Below are 20647 nucleotides of genomic sequence, written 5' to 3' on the forward strand. Positions count from 1 at the left end.
CTGTTTTTCCTTCTGGATTCTTTCTTCTAGGCATGCTCAAGGAACTGTTTTTTTCACAAATACATCTCTGAGGTTGTAGACAATTACCAGCAAAGATTCGGTGTTTGGAATTTATACCACATTCTCTTCCCTGAATAAGAACCCCACAGCCAAGCCCTAGTCTGAGCCCCCCAGACAAGCATGTTGCTCGGGTCAGTAGGAAGGAAGTCTCTCTTTTTAGAGATCTGGGTGAGCCCAAGGTCATGGAGTTGATAATCAATCCACCAAGGTCAGGTGCAAGATGGTACATCCCTAAAGATTTCCATGCTTTTTTAGTCCTTTAACAAAATATATATATTTTTTTTTGGTCAGGGAAGAATTTTCCTAAAAAATGGGTTTATAGAAACTTGAACATGTTCTGCAAGGAAAACAGCCTCCAGCAGAAGCAGCTGGACCCTGTCTGTCCCCACAAGAGGCAGGTCGTATCATGCCCTGACTGCATGGAGGCTCTGGGCACTCTCTGTTCCATGTCTGTAAAGTGTGGTGATAGTTACCCACCTCCCTTGCTGGGTCGTTGAGAAGCATCAGTGGGAGAGAATGTACACAAAGGCAGCACAGCTCCTGGCTTGCCCATTGATGCCCACAAATGGCTGCTGTGTTAACAACACAGTATCTGATAAAAAGCCAGCGGTCCCAGGGTACCCCTTCTCCCCGGCTAACACTGAGAGCCTGTCCGCCTTCCTCGCTCCCTGAGCTCCTGCACCCGTGTCTTAGGGCCTTGGAGCTGGCAGTCCCGGGGCCCAGGAGAGCTCTTTGGGGTTAACACCGGTCTCTACTCAAGTGCCACCTTCCCACTGGGGCCCACCTGCACCGCCCCGAGGGAATGGCAGCCCCGTTCCCACTACGGGTCTTCTCAGCCCCGCTCTGCAGTCTCTACTGACACCCTGTGCTGACCCCTTCTGTCTCATACCAGCCTCACCCCACAGGCATGTGGGTTCTCATAATGCCTGTTTGAATCCCTAGATGCATCCCAGTACACAGAGCAGTAGCCAGCACGCAGTGGGCGCTCCGCGGGTTTTCATGGGACAATCAAGATGCAGTTCACAAGTCTGTAATATCACTCTAGGTCTTAATTCCTTGTTCTTTTTTTAAAGTACCCATTCTAGTTAAAAAAAAAAAATGCTGTAATTTCTCTAACACAGTGTTGCTAATGATAATAACAACATGATGATGATACAGACCTAGTCTTGTTTCCAGAATACCTTTTAATGTAAGCATTACACCAACGCTGCAAAACATCTTCCAAATCAGTTCTTCGATGAGCCGCAGACCACCATCAGAACAGTCATGGAGCTCTTGCTTTAAAGACACGATTTGTTTTCCTGGCTTTAGGGTGTCTAACATGTCTTCTCTTTCAGGGAAAAGCTTAAGGACCATTACCAAGATATCAGCAAAGCCCTCACCAAACTAGACAAATCCAGAAATGGCTACATGTCCATGGGCAGGATGCACAAGGTGCTGCAGGAGTGCGGCTGCTCTCTCACGGAAGAGGAACTGACCGACCTTCTAAACAGGTTCTCCTCCGCCGGCTTCACGGCGCTTCTCACGTGGTCCTGGGACTGGAATGCCAGTTGGCGCGTTGCTTTCGCTTCTTCCTGTCTGTGCTTTCAAGCAGTGCGGTAACCTCCGGGCCTCCCGGCGGCCAGGCTCCATGGAGTCAACCCAAAGCACAAGGGGGGCGCACGTCCATCCTCCCCATGGCGATCAGCAGCGTAACCCCCGCCCCCCCGCCCCCCGCTAACATTAACTTTGCTTCCCCCACCTTCTCCATGCCCTTTGGTGGGAGTCAGAGGGTTCCGCATTTCCCTGTCCCCACGGCCCACAAAGCTGACGCTTTCACAGGTAGCACATGGCACTTAATTCGTGGTTCTAAGTGACAAGCTTCTATGCTGCTTCCTGGTTTGTAACTTTCAGGCAGAGTCTGTTGACTCCGGACCAGAAAGATGTGGCTCTAACTTTCCTTCTCCCATCACGGAGCACTGACCGCCTCACCCGCTCAGCCTCCACCTCTCCGTGCGAACCCACAGGCTTTTCTCCCAGGGTCCCTGTGTGGCTGCCTCACAGTTTCGGGAGATCCATGTTCGGGGTTTATGACATCGTGACCTGTTTCATGGATCACTTTTCCCTTCCTACGTAGCATTTTGGGTTCCCCAGAATTAATAATGATTTTTGTCTGTTTGCACAGTTTTCTGTGTTTTTCCTAACACTGATGAAACCCCCCACCACACCACCAGTGGTAAAATCTTTTTCCAGAGTGTTCAGACGCCCCTCTGTCAGCCTGGGTGGTCTTTCTCATGCTCTTTAATTCTGAGGAACTTTCTAGATTCCTCCTGTAGAAGGAACGCAGTCCTGCCAACACCTTGACCTTGGCCAGATGAAACTGACCGCTGGTGCTCAGAACTGTAAGGGAAGAAATGTGTGGTGTTTTAAGCCACACACTGCCCTGTGGCATTTTGTTATGAAGCCATAATAAAGTCAAGATAGAAGTTTCCACTTAAGCCCTCTTTTTGTTAAGAACCCACCCTATCAGCACTAGGACACCCACTTTTCTCCAGAAAGCCAATTCCAGAGCCCCCATCTTATGCTGGGGGGAGGGGGACAGCTTCCCAGACGCTTGGAATTCGGGAGGGACATGGGGTCTAAATGCTTCCCACACAGACCCTTAGAGAAGTCCTTCTATTTTTCTTTCCTTTATTTGATGATATAATTATTTTATTTTTTTTCTTTTCTTTTTTTTTCATCATGATAAGCCAATTCTTTAATCCCAACCCCTATTCACCCAAATCCACACCCTTCTGCCCTCTGGGAACCAGCAGTGTGTGTGTTCTCTATAGGTAAGAGTCTGCTTCTTCTCTCTCTCTCTCTCTTTTCCTTTGCTCATTTGTTTTTTAAATTCCACATATGAATGAAATCCTATGGTATTTGTCTTTCTCTGATGGACATATTTCACTCAGCATAATACCCTCTACCTCCATCTGTGTTGCTGCAAATGGCAAGATTTCATTCTTCTTCATGGCTGAGTAATATTCAAATATAGAGGGACTCCTGTGTGGCTTATTCGGTTAAGCCACTGCCTTCGGCTCAGGTCATGATCCCGGGGTCCTGGGATCGAGTCCCGCATCGGGCTTCTTGCTCCGCGGAGAGCCTGCTTCTCTCTCCGCCTCTGCCTGCCACTCTGCCTGCTTGTGTGTGCGCTTTCTCTCTCTCTCACACAAATAAATAAATAAAATCTTAAAAAAAAATAAAGATACACAAATACCCCACCACATCTTCCTTATCCATTTGTCTACCAGCAGGCACTTGGCCTGCTTCCATAGTCTGGTTATTATAGATCATGCTGCTACAAACATGAGAGTGCATGTATCCCTTTGAGTTAATGATTTTTATGCTTTAAATAAATACCCAGTAGTTGCTGGAACTTAGGGTGGTTCCGTTTTTAACTTTTTGAGGATCCTCCATACCGTTTCCTGCAGTGGCTGCCCCAGTTTGCCTTCCCACCTGCAGTGCACGAGGGTATCTTTCTCTCCGTATCCTCGCGGACACCTGGGGTTTCCTGTGGTGTTCATCCTAGCCACTCTGACAGGTGGGGGGTGACACCTCATTGTGGTTTGGGTTTGCATGTCCCTGCCTTATGCTGTCTGATGGGGGGGGCATTCAGTCCTTCTCTTTTTCACCCCAATTTCATTCCTACTTCTAGATATAGATGGGCCCCCACGAGTTTCTCAACCACACACAGTCCATACACAGCCTCCTCCTGTTTCTCGCACTATCCTTGACATGTTCCTTCTAGCTTCTGGCTCCAAAGGTGTTTCGTCCAGGAAAGCACACCTTGGCTGTAATTCTCTGTGTTCGCCCAGATCCCTCCAGATTCAGGGGTGATGTTTTGCCCTGTGATGTCAGCTTTCTGATGGGACAAGAAAAGCTATTGCTTTTCAGGTTGTTCAGCTTTTCCCTTATTGTCAGCGCAGAGTGACACTTTTGACTTCTGTGAGTATCAGCACCCCGTCCTCCTCCTGCCTCTGTCCCTCTGCTTCTTGCTTGTCCCATCTTCGGCCGGGCACAGTTTTACTCTGGGGAGAAGATAGTTACATGTAACCTTCTGTCCTGGACCCATACCCAGGTCTTTTGTGCTTGATTCATAGGTTGATTCTGAAGCTCAAAAACCATCAACCAGCATTTCACAATTATGCCTACGTAAATACTGTTCAGTGCCCAGGTCATGAATGGCAAGTAGTTTTCTTCCCCGTGGCACCATCCCTGAACCTCTGTGTCTGCCTCGGTGTCCATGTATCTTTTCTAAGTCGTATGGGGAAAGGTGGTTCTTTGTGTAAGCTGTTTCCAAAAATATAAAGAGCTTTTTTCTAGGAATACCGGGCTCAGGTAAAATTCAACATTGTCAACCTTTAGCTTTCCCCAGCCTTCCATCCACTTCCTATTCTGATGGGTTTCCCCAGGTGCCCTCTGTCCTGCAGCCTGCCCCTCCCCAACCATTGTCCTATCCCAGGTCTGTCCCTGTTGTTCCCTGACAGGGTTGGATCCCCTGTTTCCCACACCACATGCCTTTTTGTTGCTAATTTACATTCTTACTTTGCTGGAGTACTTCCTGAAGTAACTTTCTAAGAAAAGGTGGGCAGGAAATACATTTTCAGAGTTCTTTGTCTGAAAAAATTGTCTAATCTCCTTCAGACAGTTTGCTAGCCGTCTGAGCATAGAATCCTAGGGAGAAAATCATTTTTCCTTAAAATGTTGAAGCTATTGCTCCATCGTGTTTGACCTGAGAGAAGTTCAGTGCCTGTGTGTTTGTGTGTGTGTGTGTGTGTGTGTGTGTGTGTGTGTAATGAAAAGAAGGATCATTTCCTCCAAAATATGCCTATACATTCTCTTCTTCCTTAAACAGGACCTCCTTTCACAAAATGTATTTCCAACTGAACAAGAATTCATATGCATTCAATGAATAAATCATAGAAAAACAGCACCAGATAAATAATTAACTAAATGATTATAAGAGAGTCTTGTTAAAACATAGTTAGGCTTGATACTTTTCTAAGTAACAACAAAAAGACTGTGGGATTTCTGTAGTCCACCTTTCAATAGGGGTGATCAACTTTTTTACAAATTGAAACCTTAATAAGAATCCAACGCTTGGTTGCTTGTTTCTTCTCAAAGACCTCTTGATGATAAACATCTCTGTTATTTGTAATTATATGTAGATTATTCATTTCCAGATCCAAAATAGACTTTTCTAAATAATACTGCGATTAGCATATGCATTTGATTTTATTACTAAATTTTAATACCAAGTTGGCAATTTATCCTGCTGATGAAATAGAGTTGATTAGCCTTTTCCTCCATATCTCCGTCATGTGAGCCAGCAACGCAGGGCCCATGGAAGGCCGCTCTGCAGCTGTGGGTTGGAAAAGCATAGCTCTTGGCTTGTTTTCTTTAGAAGCAGATATCTGAATCTCTAGAAACTTCTCTCTCCAGCTTACCAACATTCCACACTGTGCTTCTTTGATATATACTCTGCCCTCCTGACAGAAAGTTTGGGTGTCAGTGTCAGAGTGCCAGTGATCCCAGAGAGTTTAAGTGACAAAAATGGGAACTTTATTAAATAAAGGTAAACTTTATTTTGAATTATCTTACATCTTCAGATATGCTCTACGTTCTCATGAAACTTTGGGATTTTTCTCTCACAATATATTCTTCTAGACTTTAAAAGTATTTTCTTCCATGTCAGAGGTGAGGGCAGGAAGGAGCCTCTGTTTCTACATGGCATGTCCTCACTGAGACATGCCCTCAGACAGAATTTCTCTTTGAGAAAATACTAAGCTCTATAGGTTCTGGAAAACTATCTCTTGAGTGCTTTCGGCTTGACAGCCGAGTTCCTGTCTTGAAAAAGAATCTGGCATCTGTTTTCCTCAGTTCCTTTGTGCCTATCCACGATCTTCGACGTATTCCCCTTCTTTTCACATCCCACTGCCATTTCTCAGCCCAGCTCTCACGACCTGAGCTTGTGATGATCACAGTCCTGAGCTCCCATGCCCCCAGCTTTGCTTCCAGACCGTCCCTGGCCCCACTGCCAGGTGTATCTCCCCACACCACCTCCTGCAAGCGTCACGTCTCTGCTGAGGAACATTCGTTTGCCCCAGTCAGTGGATCAGGTGCCTTAGCCCGGCCTTCTCTTCCCATCTTCTGCTCCCCGAAGCCTGAGCCCCGTTGTCCAGCCTTCAAGTCTCAGAGCCTCGGGGCAGGACAGTCCATGGCCCCGGCAGCCCTCCCTTCTCTCCTTCACCCCACTCTGTTCTATGACAGTATCTGTGGGTGCCTGTCTACCGTCATAGCCAACTGGCGGGCATGCGCCCATAGGCCAGAGAACACTGTCTTCATGTAATTCACATTCTGCTCACTGTTCTGTTCTCAGCAGCTATTTGCTGAAAGAATATGTGATAGGGCGTTTTTTTTGGTGATTAATGTGTTCTTTTCTTTCTTTTGGGACAAGTTGGGGAATTAGCTGGCATGACAACTCCTTCAATTACCTTGACTTCTTGAAAGCGGTGGAGAGCAGCAAGCCAACAAGGCCTCAGCCAAAAGAAAAAGAGGAGAACACGCCAGTCAATTTCTCGACACTGGACCCAGAGGAGATCGTCAAGAACATCCAGGAAGTTGTTGCCTCCTCCGACGTGGCTTTTTCAACGGTACGACAGACTCAAAGTACTTTTATTCTAGAAACTGAAGTTCCGCTGCTCATGTCCATTCATGAAAAGTGGCTCTCAGCCCTCCCCTCCTGGACCCCTGCGCCTCTCCTCAACCTCATGGGGCATCAGAACTCGGATGGGTCAGCTCAACAGCAGCTTGTGCATTTGAGCAAATGTGTATCCATGTTTGCTCTCCAGGAAGCTCCCACGAGTACGCCCAGCAGGTGCTCTCAGACATAGAGATGCTCAGGGTTTAGCTAGTGCTGTGTCTGGAAGGAGGGCAAGGGGTTCCAGGCCAGGAGGGCAGAGGACACAGGGCTCAGGTAAAGAGGCCCAGCACATCCTGCGAGCACCGGGCCCATCACGGGAGGCAGCCTTGGAGGGTTGGCTGCAGCCCCGCTGTGGCACAAAGACTCATAGCAAAGGCCACCAGGAGCCAGGCGAGGAGCAGGAGGCACTCCCCCGAGTATAGTGATATTTTATAGCTAACATCTGTCGGACACTGTGGAGTGTGCCAAAGCCTGGTGTGGGTGGGGATGATGCTGTGGCCCACGCTAGAGTCCTCGGAAGATAGAGCTTGGGCCATGCCTCTGGTGGGGTGTTGGTCCCCCCGACTGAGCCACACCTCAGTTTCCCCTGCCGCAGTAGGAAGAAGAGAAAACGCCATCTGCAGAGGACAGGTCTTATAGTTGAATGAAACCATGAATCCAAAGCATCCTTTGCGATGTGGTGCGGAGTCTTGCAGTAGGCAGACTTACAGACCCTCTCCAAAACCTAGGACTGTGCCCGCTAAATCCCCCATGTGAAGAATCCTCTCAGCATAGGAGAGCCAGGTGGGCTCTGGAGTCCAGGCATAAGAGACTAGAGAACAGGGGAAAGGCAAGTGCTGGCCAGCCGGCCTGTGAAAGTTCTGGAATGTCAGTGAACTTGACCTTGACACTGGATAGCAGACATTTTTCACATCTAGGGAGTTCTCTATGAGGAGTTGAGATTTGTGTGTCTTATTTTATTCCAGATTTTTTAAAAGCATGCTCCAGGCCAAGTAAAGGCATTTGCAGGATGGCTTTGCCCCCTTCTGACTTAAAGGGGCACCACTAACATCTATCAGGGTGTTTCTCAAACTGAGGTCCATGGAACTTTTGGGGGGAAACCATGGTTCTCACTTACAAGAAACACTCTTTAGGCAAGAGATGCTTTAAGCCATGGAGTGAGAGTCTCTGGCCAAGAGAGTGGCAGATGGCTTGGAGGGAGAGAAGGCATCGGGGCAGAGTGGAAGGAATGACGATGTCCGAGGACAGCCGTGAGAGAGGACACCTGTCACATTTACACATTTACACAGCTCTGCAGGTCACTGGAGACCTGTCTCAGACGTGTCTTTTTTCTGAAATGACACAACAATACCTTCTATTTCTAGAGAGTTTATCGACTTCTAAGCCTCTTCACTTTTGACGCTTCCACCCATCCTGTGGCTTGGCAGGCTGGGAGGACACGCGGGGAGGCCACACAGACCCAGGGAAATGCAGGTCCCACAAACACTCACTTGACTCTACTCGCGTCCATGATCCTTAATGGAGACCCACTGTGTGCCAGGTACATGGACAGGTGTGTAGGACAGAATGATATGAGTTACGGAGTCCCTCCTTTGTCTACCAGGGAAACTGAGCTCAGGGAGGGTAAGGTCTTCCCATAAGGAGTGGAGCTGGGTTCAAAGTCTACTTCCAAACCAGCAGTCCGAGGGTTTTCCATTCCCCACAGCTTTGTCCTATTGCCACAGGCAAAATGAGAACTTGAAGCTAGATGGTATTTTAAGGTTAATTTTGTTACACACATATCACCACCCCCGTGGGCTGATGGGATATGCCTAATTAGCCCTGAATGAGAATTAACCCCGAGGGAATTTGGTTTTGGGTCTGCAAGCACATTAAATTCTTACTTAAGAAAAAAAAGATCTTAACCTACCACTTGATACAGATTTCCTACTGCAATAAAAATGAATGATTTTGTTTCGACAGATGGGGGGAAAAAAGTGCTTCTTTTTGTAGCACGTTTTTGCACTTTTTCAGCCTGACTACTGTACCGCTGGGTTGACTCTAGCCAACCGGCACTGGCACGTGACCCGGGGGCCTTCAGGGGAGGCAAGGCCACGTGGACACTGGCCCAGGGTGGGGAAAGGGCAGCAGCCTCCCTGTGCAAGCCTCAGAGTGGGAGTGGGGACAGGGTGATCCCTTGACTCCTCCTTCTCGCCACCTCCAACATCACCCTCCACCTTGAGACCCCCGCCCCACACCCCAATGTGGTGGGATTGCACCTGAGCCCCCGTTACAAGGGACATATGCTCCAAGAAGCTAGGATGTCGTGACAGGGAGGATTTGGGCATATGGTTTCCCTCTGGGAGCGTGTCTTCTCCTCTGTCAGACAGCCCTCCTTGGAGCTCAGGTGGCTTCCCCTGCGGAAAGGGGGTTAGGGCTCCTCCTCACCCCTCTGGCTCTCTGAATCCAAAGAGGAGCCAGCAAAGCGACTTGGCTCTCACACCTGGCCTGTGCCTGACGTGCGCCTGTCTCTCAATCATGGTGCATTTTATTAGTAAGGTAGAATTCACAGGGTACTTGAATACACTTGATTTCATTTGCATTCAGAAAAGCAATACTTAAGAAAAATATTTTTGAAATAGTCACTTGGCGGTAGCATCTGCTTTTTCTCTCTTTTTTTAAGGCGTTTTCTGCATTGGATAAAGAGGACACTGGGTTTGTAAAAGCTTCGGATTTTGGACAAGTTCTTAAGGATTTCTGTTACAAACTAACAGACAACCAGTATCATTATTTTCTGAGAAAACTGAAAATTCATCTAACCCCCCTTATAAATTGGAAGTATTTTCTCCAGAACTTCAGCTCCTTCTTTGAAGAGGTAAGGAGGTCAGCAGCACGCAAGCATCTCTCTTTGAATGCGTGCTAGAAGTAGTTTTTGCAAAATGGTTAATTGATGAAAATCACACCAGATAAATTGGCAGTCACCTCATGTGATTAGCGAATTCCAAATGAAAATTCAGTATAAATTCTACATAGAATGTGGGAAGGTAAATATGTATATTTTATTGAAAACTCTTTTCTTCTTTTCTTTTCTTTTCTTTTCTTTTCTTTTCTTTTCTTAGGAGTTTGGGAGCTTGCTTTTGTCTGGTTGGGTTTCAGAATTCTTGAGAACCTTAGATCCCTAAAGATAATCTGGTGTCCGAAGAGGAGAAGTCCGCAGTATGACAGACCCTGAGCTGGAAATGAGGGAACTAGGACCCACTTGGGAGACATCTGTTGAGGACCCACCATATGTTGGGCCCTGGGATATGTACCAGCCAAGTCAGAGGTGGAGGAAACATGGAAGCAGTGGGCTTTAACAGAAGCACACTCAGCACAGGAAAGATTGCTAGGGAAGTCAGGGAGGGCTTCCTGGAAGAGGGTGTGTGGCTGACTATAGGACTCTTGCTCCGCCCTGGGACTGCATTTCTGACTGCACAAATTGTTTATTCTGTGGCTGTTTCTTGATCTCTAAATGTGAATGGACCAACATCATTAGCAATAATCACAATCTAGTTTCAGCCAACACAGATTTCTTTGATCGCCATTCTGTGCTGGGTGTCAACACACAAGTGCCACGGTCCCTGCCTACCCGGGCCAGGGTATGAAAATAAACATGGGAACAATCCAAAACTAATGCAGCAGTCAAATCACAGCAGGCCTGTCCTCCAGCACATTGTAGTGTCCCCTTAGACACTACAATGTCCACTTAATGTCATTTCCAGTTGCACACTTTTGTGTGTGTTGAACACCTAAGTACATAAAGCCTTGATCACTGATCTGGGACAAGTTCTTGAAAAGTAGATGACTAGAGCAAAGAGCGTGAACATGCTCGAGGTGTGAGGTTCGTTAGAATACTAATAATGACAGGAAATGCTGTGTAAGAGTGCCTTCCGAGGGCCACTCTTCCTGGTGCTTTACAGATGTTAACCTGTTGGGTCCTTTGAGGCGCTACCCGGTGTGTGCTGTTAATATCCCTTTTTGTAGCGTGGGACCCTGTGGTTTGTGCCCAGTCACCCCGACAGGGGGCGGTAGAGCTGCTCAGGGAACAAGCCGGCCACTCCGGACTCCAGCCAGCCCCCTCAGTGCCGCGCCCTCTCCTGTGGGGGCTTTGACTTCTTTCTTCTTTGCTATTTAGACAGACATTCCTAACCAATAGAGTCTTGTTTTGTTTTTTTGTTTACTATCTTGTGTTCGAGATGTTCCCATGTTATTCCACTGGCTTCGGTTCGTGCCCTGACCGGCTGCTGTAAAATCAGCCCGTGAAATGAATATATTCTGTCAGGTGGACACGCCCCATTCAGTTTCCCCTCCTGCTAATGACCACGTAGGCTTGCAGTCCACTCCATGACAAGCCACGCACCAGCCAGCCCTCTGTGTCCGTGTCCTTGTGACTCTTGGGAGTTACCCTGCGTGGGATCGGGTCAAGAGTGGGGAGGTTCAGGGACCGTCTCTGTGGCTTTACCAATCCCGCACGCTCCCGCCAGCCTCGCGTGAGAACTCCTAACGCGCCAGCGCCCCGGTACGCTATTGTCAGACGTCTTCATGTCTGCCCTTGTGAGTATTAGGAAGGCTGGACGTTTTGTTGTGATGAGCCATTCAGGTTTTGTTGTCTGTGAAAGGGTTTCCAGTCCTTTGTTGGTATGAGGGTAGCAAATACCTCCTTCTGGCCCGTGACTTGTCTTTTCTCTCTGTTTACGGTGACTCTCACTGTTTTCAATGATTACACTCCTTCTCCTGACTTAAGAAGAAATATATATGCATTTGGAACATACAGGAAAGTGTAAAAAAGCAGGCAGGGCCCTAAACCCCAGCGTGATGTTGTGTTGGCAGAGAACAGCCCCACTGTGCACATGCCAGTGCACGCGCCGGTCCCCCAGGGTCTCACCCAGTGGGGGGTGGGATCCTGGGGACATGGATGGGCTCTGGAAGCCAGGCTCCCGTATGGCCTCCTCCCCCAGTGGTGGACACCAGGCAGCTTCAACTCCAGAGCTGACCTCCTTTCAGTGCGCCACACTGCCTTGGACATCTTTTTTTCTCCCTTTTTAATGCATTTCTCCCCGATTCTTTTATTGTGGCGAAATACTCTTAACATAAAGTTTACCATCTTAAGTCATTTTTAAGCGCACAGTTCAGGGGTATTAGGATCCATTCGCACCGCTGTGTGACCACCAACACCATCCTCCTCCATCTTGCAAAACAAACTGTAGGCACTAACTCCCCGTAACCCCTCCGCCCCAGCCCCTGGTGACCACTGTTCTACTTTCTGTGATTTTGACTGCTCGTGTAAGTGAAAGCACGCAGTGTCCCCTTTCTGTGGCTGGTTTATTTCACTCAGCCTCATGCCCTCAAGGTTCACACGTGTTGTAGCACGTGTCTGAATTTCCTTCCCTTCTAAGTCTGAATACCATTTCATGCTGGGGCACACCATGTTTTGCTTCTCCATTCATCTGTCACTGGATCCTGGCTTTGCTTCCTCATTCCAGCTGTTACGTGTAACACTGTGGTGGACACAGGTGTGCAAACGTTCTGTATTCTTTTACACATTGAAGAGAGCACTGGCTACGTAAACAATGGATCTTGCTTTTTTCTCCTTCATATTAAATCACACCATGTCACCGAAAGGTCTTCCAAACGTAGGTTCAAAGGTCTATGTAGCTTTCCATCAATTCCCTGATTTTTAAGTGTTTAGACTTTTTTCCAGCTTTTGCCATTATAAGTCACTCTGCTGTGAACACTCTACATGTACAGCCATTGCTGCATTTTGGATTCTTTCCTAAAGAAAAGAATCCAAAGAAATAAAATAACTGAAGTCAAGAGATAGGAATGATACTTACACTGATCTTGAAAAGAGTCCCGTATGTTTTTAAATAATTTTTTTCTATTGGGTCGAATCATATGCAACCATTTTTGGAGCCATAAATGATTGAATACTGATAGTTTCCTGTGGTTTAAGCTACTATTTGTAGAAGTCGCTTGTGTCAATTTTACTTGACTTGGAATATCCCAGTAAGGAGAGAATTAAAGTCATCCCCAGGGACAACCACTGTTAACATTTTGGTATATTTACTTCTGATCCTGTTTTCTAGACGCGAATCTTTGGGGGTGGGATCAAGGACAGGGCGTATATGCCACTGATTTGGGGGTTGTTGGAGATTTTCTCAAGTCTTAAAAGACTCTTTCTTAAACAATCATTTTGTATTTGTATCAAAGTCGTATATCCCCCCACGGAGAGGAAATTGAACAATGACAAAAGCATTAAAAGGAGAGATCCTTGGATCAACTCTTTGCAGCCCAGCTCTGCCCCTCGGAGAGTGGCCACTGTAACTTGTTTCCATTGTATACCTTCTTTTTAAAAACATTTTTACTTAAATTCAACTCATTAACATACAGTGTATTATTAGTTTCGGAGGTAGAGGTCAGTGATTTGTCCATTATAGACAACACCCAGCGCTCCTTATATCACATGCCCTCCTCCATGCCCATCCCCCAATACCCCGTTCCCCCACCCCCTCCCCTCCAGCAGCCCTCAGTTTGTTTCCTATGATTGAGTCTCTTATGGTTCGTTTCCCTCTGATTTTGTCTTATTTTATTTTTTCCCTCCCTTCCCCTAGGATCCTCTGTTTTAACAATTTCTTAAATTCCACATATGAGTGAGAACACGTGATGAATGCTTTTCTTCGATTCACTTATTTCGCTTAGCATGATACCCTCTAGTTCCATCCACATCGTTGCAAATGGCAAGATTTCATCCTTTCTGATGGCTGAGTGGTGGTACTCCATTGTATACATACACGACATCTTCCGTACCCCTTCATCTGTCGGTGCACATCGGGGCTCTTCCCGCAGTCTGGCTACTGTGGACATTGCTGCTCTAAACATCGGGGTGCAGGTGCCCCTTCGGATCACTACCTTTGTATCTTCGGGGTAGGTATCTAGTTTCTAGTAGTGCCATTGCTGGGCTGTAGGGTAGCTCTATGTTGAACTTTTGGAGGAACCTCCATGCTATTGTCCAGAGTGGCTGCCTCCTCTTAGCTCCTGGTCACCCTTCGATTTCCTAGACAAGCCTGGTCGTTGTTTGCAGACTGTGGGTAGGAGAGGCGAGGTCTCGCTCTCCCACCCCACCTCCCCTCCAGACCCCTCTGCAAGGTCTGTCCTGCTCTTCACTTCCGGTGCTGAGCTTGGCATCTTCCTCTTCATTGATCTTTCTCTAGAACATGGATTGCCTTTGATGTGTGCCATCCCACGTGTGGACTCGCCCACTTCTCCATCCACCAGCGTTTCCCGTGGGCCAGCACTGACCTGGTTCTGGGTCAGCAGGGAACCAAACTGACACGGGGCCTGCCATCCAGGCACTTGCATTCTCGTTGTTGGGGGGGGTGCAGTGGTGAAGACAAGAAATGAGAAGCGTATCCTATGTCAGATGCCAGTACACACTGCCAAGAGAAAGCCAGGTGAGGTTTTTGGATTAATTGCAATGTGAGTGATGAGAGGAAAGATGCTTAGGTATAGAAGTGAGCACACTGGGCCGGAAGAGGCTGGGACTGGGGACACTCAGAGCACTGCCGGAGCCACCTTCTGGCCCTCCTTCTGCTCCTCCTGGCTTGATGAAGAAGCTTCTACTTGGGTACAGGTATGCTGGCCCGGAGGACAGGCATCAAGGGCTTTTAAGCTGTAAGCGTGGAGTCACAGGGTGTGGGGCGGCAATGTGGAGCACCCAGAGGCCACTGGAGTCAGGGCAGGCCACATGGGGGTTTGCCTTCTTCCTGTTTCTCTGTGGATGACTGGGGAGGCATGGCAGGGGCAGACCCCCACCCCTGACCCGTGTTCATGGCTCCAAAGTTCAGTCCCTTTGAGATCGTTGAGACTTATGAGCAAGGACGTGAGTCAGCTTGGTTGAAGTGGCTGGAATGGTGAGGAGAGCGCAGCGGAGTCGAGCCCGTCTTTATCGTGATGATTTCTGAAGTTTAATCCTGGGCTGGTGTTTTTAATAGAAGGGAAAGAAGAAATAAATAATGGTGATAGTTAATGCATCCCCCCCAAGCTCATTAAATATGGTACCAGTCATCCTTTCCCTCTAGGGGACGCACAGGAGGCAAGTAATTAAAAGGAGATCACCAAAATGTAATTAAGACAGCCGGCACCTCTCCCTGCAAAGCGGGTTCACTGTGAATAATCCCTCCCCAAACCCAATCCATTCTTGGAAAAGGAACAACTGGAATTGTAGTTAACACGTTCCGTAAGGCCTGGAGTAGATTGAAAGTATGCAGCGAGTAGAGATGACAATTTTACACCTACTCACAATCCGTTTCTTCTGTCGGATACCCTGCTCAATCTGTCCTCCAAAACTTGTATTGATCTCCCGTCTCATATGCCTGTCAGACATGACATGTGAAAATCATGTGAGCGCTTCTCAGAACAGATGCTGCCTTAACTTCGAATCCTGGGATGCGGCGCAGGGTCCCCTCCTTGCTCCTGTGGCTGCTTCAAAGAAGCATGGCTCAGAGTACGGGTCAGGGGCCTGGGGCCAGGGCCGGTCAACACCCCTGGCCCAAGCTCGGGCCCCGGGGCACCACACCATTCTCATGCCCCACACTTGGCTTTGAGAGCCACGCTCGGGATTTCCTGTGGGCTCAGAGGCTGGGGAGCCGGGGGAAGAAAGGGGACCCATCAGGAATTTGCCTCCTCGCTCCTGCCAGATGAGAAACATGAACCTGGGTGGCATCAAAGAAGGGGAACAGAGCATGGAAACCAAAATCCTACCCAGTGACTTCGTGAAAAAGAAGACAAAGGACAATTCCTGAATGACAACGTTCGTACCTTTCCCACAAGACACCCACAAACCAGGTGAAAACATTACCTGAATTTCCCTCCTCAGCAAATACCTCTTTTTCACTTCTGGGAAAAACAGTTTACATTCAAAATGCTGTGTGCAAAATAGAGCGGATCACCTTGATTTTCCGAGAATCGTTTCTGCTTAACATTTCTTTTAAGTCTGAAAGTGCACTTTCAGTATCTTCCGTGAATATAAAAATACCGCTCAGAGCAGAAATAGAATTTTTAAAAGACATACTAGAAACCCATACAAAATCTCTCTACTTTATTACCATGGAAATAATGGAATTTTTTTAACAAAACGCATACTTATTTAAGGCAGAGTAATTATTTTGTCACATTGTAGTGCACAGAGAGCCAATGAGCTCTTCCCTTACTTTGTGTTTATAATATATGGTCCTTAAAGTCATACAGTGAGATGTTAAATAACCGGAAGATGGGTGTTTCCGGGGGAGAATTTAAGATTGTAGTTTTTAACTGCGGAAGGAACCATAAAGCACATCAAAATGTTTGTCCTCTTTTATGAATGTTGTATTTATAACAGTTCCCAACAGTGTTACTTTGATTCATCTTTCTTTTTATTATAAATATAATGGTGTCCATGTATTTTTAATGAGTGGATAAAGAATGGGGGCACTCCCTTTTCAGGAAAGAGCTCTAAGATTGTTAGGGATGAGTTAAGTAAATTATTAAGATTATTATTTCTGTTATTTATTCTTGCTCCTGATGGCAAGAAAGGCTAAGTCCTCTCGATATTATTTCAGGGATCTTTTAAATGTTTCCTCTAAATTTCACTCGCTCTCCACTTGCTAACCAACATTTACTACCTGTTGTCTTAGAGACCATTGACGTGGCAGGTTGAGAAGGGGCAGCTCAGGTCAATTTGGACACCGGGGGTGGCCTTGGTGACTGGCCAGGGGGAGGGGCTGTTGGCCTCACTGTGCCTCAGCTGAAGGAAGAGGAATGTTATCACATAACCTTGAATATCAGTGGCACCTCACGGGAGCCAGGCAGACCAGACCCACCCACCTCCCGTCTCTGGGCCTTTGAGTTTGGGGAGCTGGCTCCCCTACCGGTGGAGAGCACTGGTACCTTGGCCCAAGCAAGTGCCTCTTTCTTCTGAACATTGACATCTGCACCAGTCCTAGCGCTGACCTGGTATTTGCACTAATACAGACAGCCCACTTAAAGCCAACTGTAGTGATAAAAGCCACAGACCAAAAACAACATTGTCCCAGGAGATGAAGAATTAGGTGTACAACCCGCTAAGCTTGATTACCACTTAGCATATGCAGAGTCACTCTTTCAAGGTTAAAAACTCCCAGATCTGCATCTGTTACAGTTCCTCCCCTGACACATCCTGGGCGGCAGCTGAGTCTGGAGGCGCCTCAGGGGAAGGACCAGGGGCTGGGCGCCTTCTGCCCTAGCAGTTGCCAGGTAGGACGCCGCTGAAAGCAGGACAGGCATGGCCCCCAAAGGGAGCGTGGCCTTGTTTCTGATGACCCTGGCAGAAACGTGAAGGGGGCCGTGCCAGACTGGCTTCCACCTGGTGGGCCGGGGCGGGGCGCGGTGTCACATTGCCCCTCCTTCTCCATCTGAGGGACCCCTTTTCAAACAACTGTTTCGGGCAGACCATAAAGTGATCATGTCCAGTCAGTGAGGTTTGGAAGAAATCACAATTCTGAATTTCTAGCAAAGTAGTTACTATGAATTTGAGTGAATAGACTTTTCTCGAACCCAAACATCCTGTGCTCCTGGGGGGCAGGGCTGGGTGTGGTCCACCTCCCTGTCCCAGCTCCTCCGATGCTCCAGCCTGGGTCTGTCATTCAGCCTGGTGTTCTCAAAAGCACTTCCACAAGCATGTCCTCTCCAATCTGAGTTGGCATCCTTTCCTAATTCCCAGTCCCAGGGGGACGCTACCTAGATGTTCCAAATAAATGGACTGCGGCCCGGCCAGTGCAGGCAGGCCCCATCCATTTGTCCCTCTAGAGTCAACGACAGACTAATTTAATTGCTGTTTTGGCATCAATTAAGGACCCGGGTTGAGCTGTACCATTGATTGTACAAGGTCATGACCATAACAGGAAGCCTGGAGACAACCCAATAAGTCATTGTCCCAAATAAGTCTTGCAGAGAAAATCCAAAATACAGTTGGTGCTCATATCTTGGTTATTGTCCTATGCCTAGGTGTCTAACTTGTCTGTGAGCTCTCCATGTTCTGGCTTTAGATGCCCCATCCCATTGAAAGAATCTTAACTTGCAACGTTCAGCAAATGTGGATAAGAATGTGTGCCAGGCTCTGGGCCCACCCCAGGGCGGGGGGTGGGGGGGTGGGGCTGGACAGGCCATACAGACATACAGCTCCCTGGGAGTAACTCCTACTCCGGCAGAAATGTCTGTGACCACTGGCATGCAATCCAGAATGTTCCATCTCTTGCCTTTTAATGAGGCCTGAATTCGGATGGTCTATTCTGAGAGATTAAGACGAAGGAGCAAGTCGCACACACCCCAGCCCCTCCCCCCACCCCCCTTGATGGTGCACACACTGGAGGCAGGCGCTGCTCTAAGCCCCTACGTACATTAACTCGGCCAACCTCCTAACAGCCTTTGAAGGTGTGGGTTCTACATTATCCATATTTTGTGGTTGAGCAAACAGAGGTCCAGTCCCAGCAGGCCGGGGCTCTCGGAGGCCTACATGGCTGATGGGAGCCATCCTCACTCCGCTCCGTGGGGCTGTTACTTGAATTAAGTGCGTCAGTGCAGAAAGAGCTTTGCATGGTCCCAAACAGAGCAAACCCAAAATGTTTGTGTTCTTTCTTTATTTCTTTTTAATCCTCTCTTACTTCAGTGAGTATGTGTTTAATGTTTAATGTTTAGTAATGATGTGATTATATGGTGTGGAATTTATTTGAGTGGAAGAATTTATTTTAATAGTTTCATAAATGACTTCAGCCATGAGTTTATTGAATCATTAAAGGGTTGAAGGGGTGGCTCAAATGTTTGCTTTATTTCTCTGCATTTTATGGCAATTTCACGCTACCGAAGGGTTTGTGAATTGGGCGTTTGCAAAAGCATCCGGACAGATCCCTCGTGACCTGTGTGATGGAAGTGAGCTTGGGACCAGAGGAAGAGGAGAATTTGTTCTGCATCAACAGGGCCAAGAGGAGTGCAGGCACTTTTGATGAGCTTACGCCAAGTCTGGGTGTCGGGAGATGGGGTTTCCTGGGCGCGGGGACCTTGTGTGCAGGGACCCAGGAGGGGAAAACCTCTCCCTGTGGGCATGACTGGCGTGGCTTGGGTGGGAGTGAGGCCAGATGAGGGAGGGCCCTGGGAGGCAGGCCCAGGACAGCTCTCCTCCCTGCTTGCTTCCTCAGCCGTCTCCAAAAGCCTCTGCTCCTCCAGGGCGGGAGATCTGTCTGCCATCCCCTGCTCTGTTCCCGGGGTCTGAGCCAGTGCCTGATACCAGTAGGTAGGCCCTCATCACATGTATGAGTTGTCACCTCCCTATTATCGGTAGGGGCTTGGATTCTCTCACATGGAGTAGGGCACTGGAGTCAGGATAAGGTGGGAAGAGCATAGCTTTGCCATCAGTCCGTCTTAACCTCCATCGTCAGGTTGCAGGAGAGTAGCCTGGGGACCAACTGCAGCTGCGTCCTGACCTCTCAAAGCCCAGCCCTGCAGACTAAGAGCTCATCTTGGTTGTACCTTTCCAAGGGGAGGATCTTTGGATGGACCCTTGTGCATTGCCCAGAAAGAATTCTTGCATGGAGAGACCTCAGGTCCAGGCCGTGGTCACGCCCCCGGGAAACCTGGATTCTGCCTGGAATTCTAGCATCACTCCCCGACTTCTGCAAACAGCGCACTGGGCTATCAGCACCAATCCCCTGATGGCACAGCTCTTGGGACCTCCTAATAGACACGAATGCACTGTCGGGGGTGTGCAGGGGGCTCTCGGTCGGGCGGTGAGGGTCTGTACCCTTGCGCTGGTACACAGAGCTTCTCCTTTATTTTCGTCTGGATTTTTTTATGTCCTATCCTTTTTGGTTTTTGGTTTTTTGACAGGCAGTTTTGCTGCTGTTGTTATTTTTAACATTCATTTATTCACTGTAAATACAAATGGAGATACAGTACAATTAATTTCTTTGCTAATCAAAATATTTGATCAAATGAAACAATTTTTCAATTCTTAGAAGTAATTATCATGTTCTTGAAAAGGAAGTGGAGGAGTTCTTTATTGAGTATTTTTAATTAGGAGTTTTGCTACCTGCTGTGTTCTTACTCTGTGTGAAGTTTTAGGATTTTTTTTTCTCCTGTAAGAAATGATAGAAAAACTATATAATTTCCCCCAAGTTTTCAGAACAAAACTTAGTGGAAGAATCATGTGTTCTGATTAACTATTTTTAACCTTCATAATAGTTACATGAATATACCTATGTGTTTCTAATCTGACAGCTGAAATGGACTCGCCAAACCATGCTGGCTGGCCTTTCACTCCCAGCCACATGACTGCCACCCTGGCCACCGACACGAGGAGGGTCACAAAGTTCCCAAGCAAAGTGCCCACTGTCAGTGAACACCAACAGCCAGAAAACCATCAGCGCCAAACAGTTTCCTTCTTTTCTCTGTACTCTGAGCTCACCCCTTTTTCTCTCTTGCTAACTAGACATTCAGAACTGTATTGGTCAGTTACGCCAGGTAACAAACAACCCCAAAACCTCCATGACAATGAGCACATATTCCATTTTTGCATCTGTAGGGTGGCGGATCCAGGGCAGCCCAGCTCAGGGGACCTGACTGGGACATCTCTGCTGTGTTCTCACCTCCTGCTCAGACCAGAGCTGTGCCCAGGTCCTGTTCTCAAGGCAGTGCCCCACCCCCGCACCCACACGCAGGAGGGTTTGCCCCCTCATGCAAGAACTTTTTATATTCTTTGTTCCTGTTATACTTGCTAACCTTCCCTTGCCCAAAGCAAGTCACATGGCTGAATCCAAAGCCATATTCCCAGCTTCTTCA

The 20647-nt window shown here is 47.8% G+C and overlaps 1 protein-coding gene across 1 annotated transcript in view; it reads left to right on the forward strand.

The window, feature by feature from the left end:
• The window catches only part of EFCAB6 (EF-hand calcium binding domain 6), a 221107-nt gene that overhangs the window by 174921 nt on the left and 25539 nt on the right, over positions 1 to 20647 (forward strand). Inside the window, exons 25-27 of the mRNA XM_032882820.1 lie at positions 1398 to 1553; positions 6539 to 6734; positions 9447 to 9638. Of these exons, the coding sequence (XP_032738711.1) occupies positions 1398 to 1553; positions 6539 to 6734; positions 9447 to 9638 (544 nt within the window). The remainder of the gene's footprint in view (positions 1 to 1397; positions 1554 to 6538; positions 6735 to 9446; positions 9639 to 20647) is intronic.

This window comes from Lontra canadensis, unplaced genomic scaffold (genome assembly GCF_010015895.1).
Source record: "Lontra canadensis isolate GAN:19392208 unplaced genomic scaffold, GSC_riverotter_1.0 scaffold84, whole genome shotgun sequence".
Classification (NCBI taxonomy): domain Eukaryota; kingdom Metazoa; phylum Chordata; class Mammalia; order Carnivora; family Mustelidae; genus Lontra; species Lontra canadensis.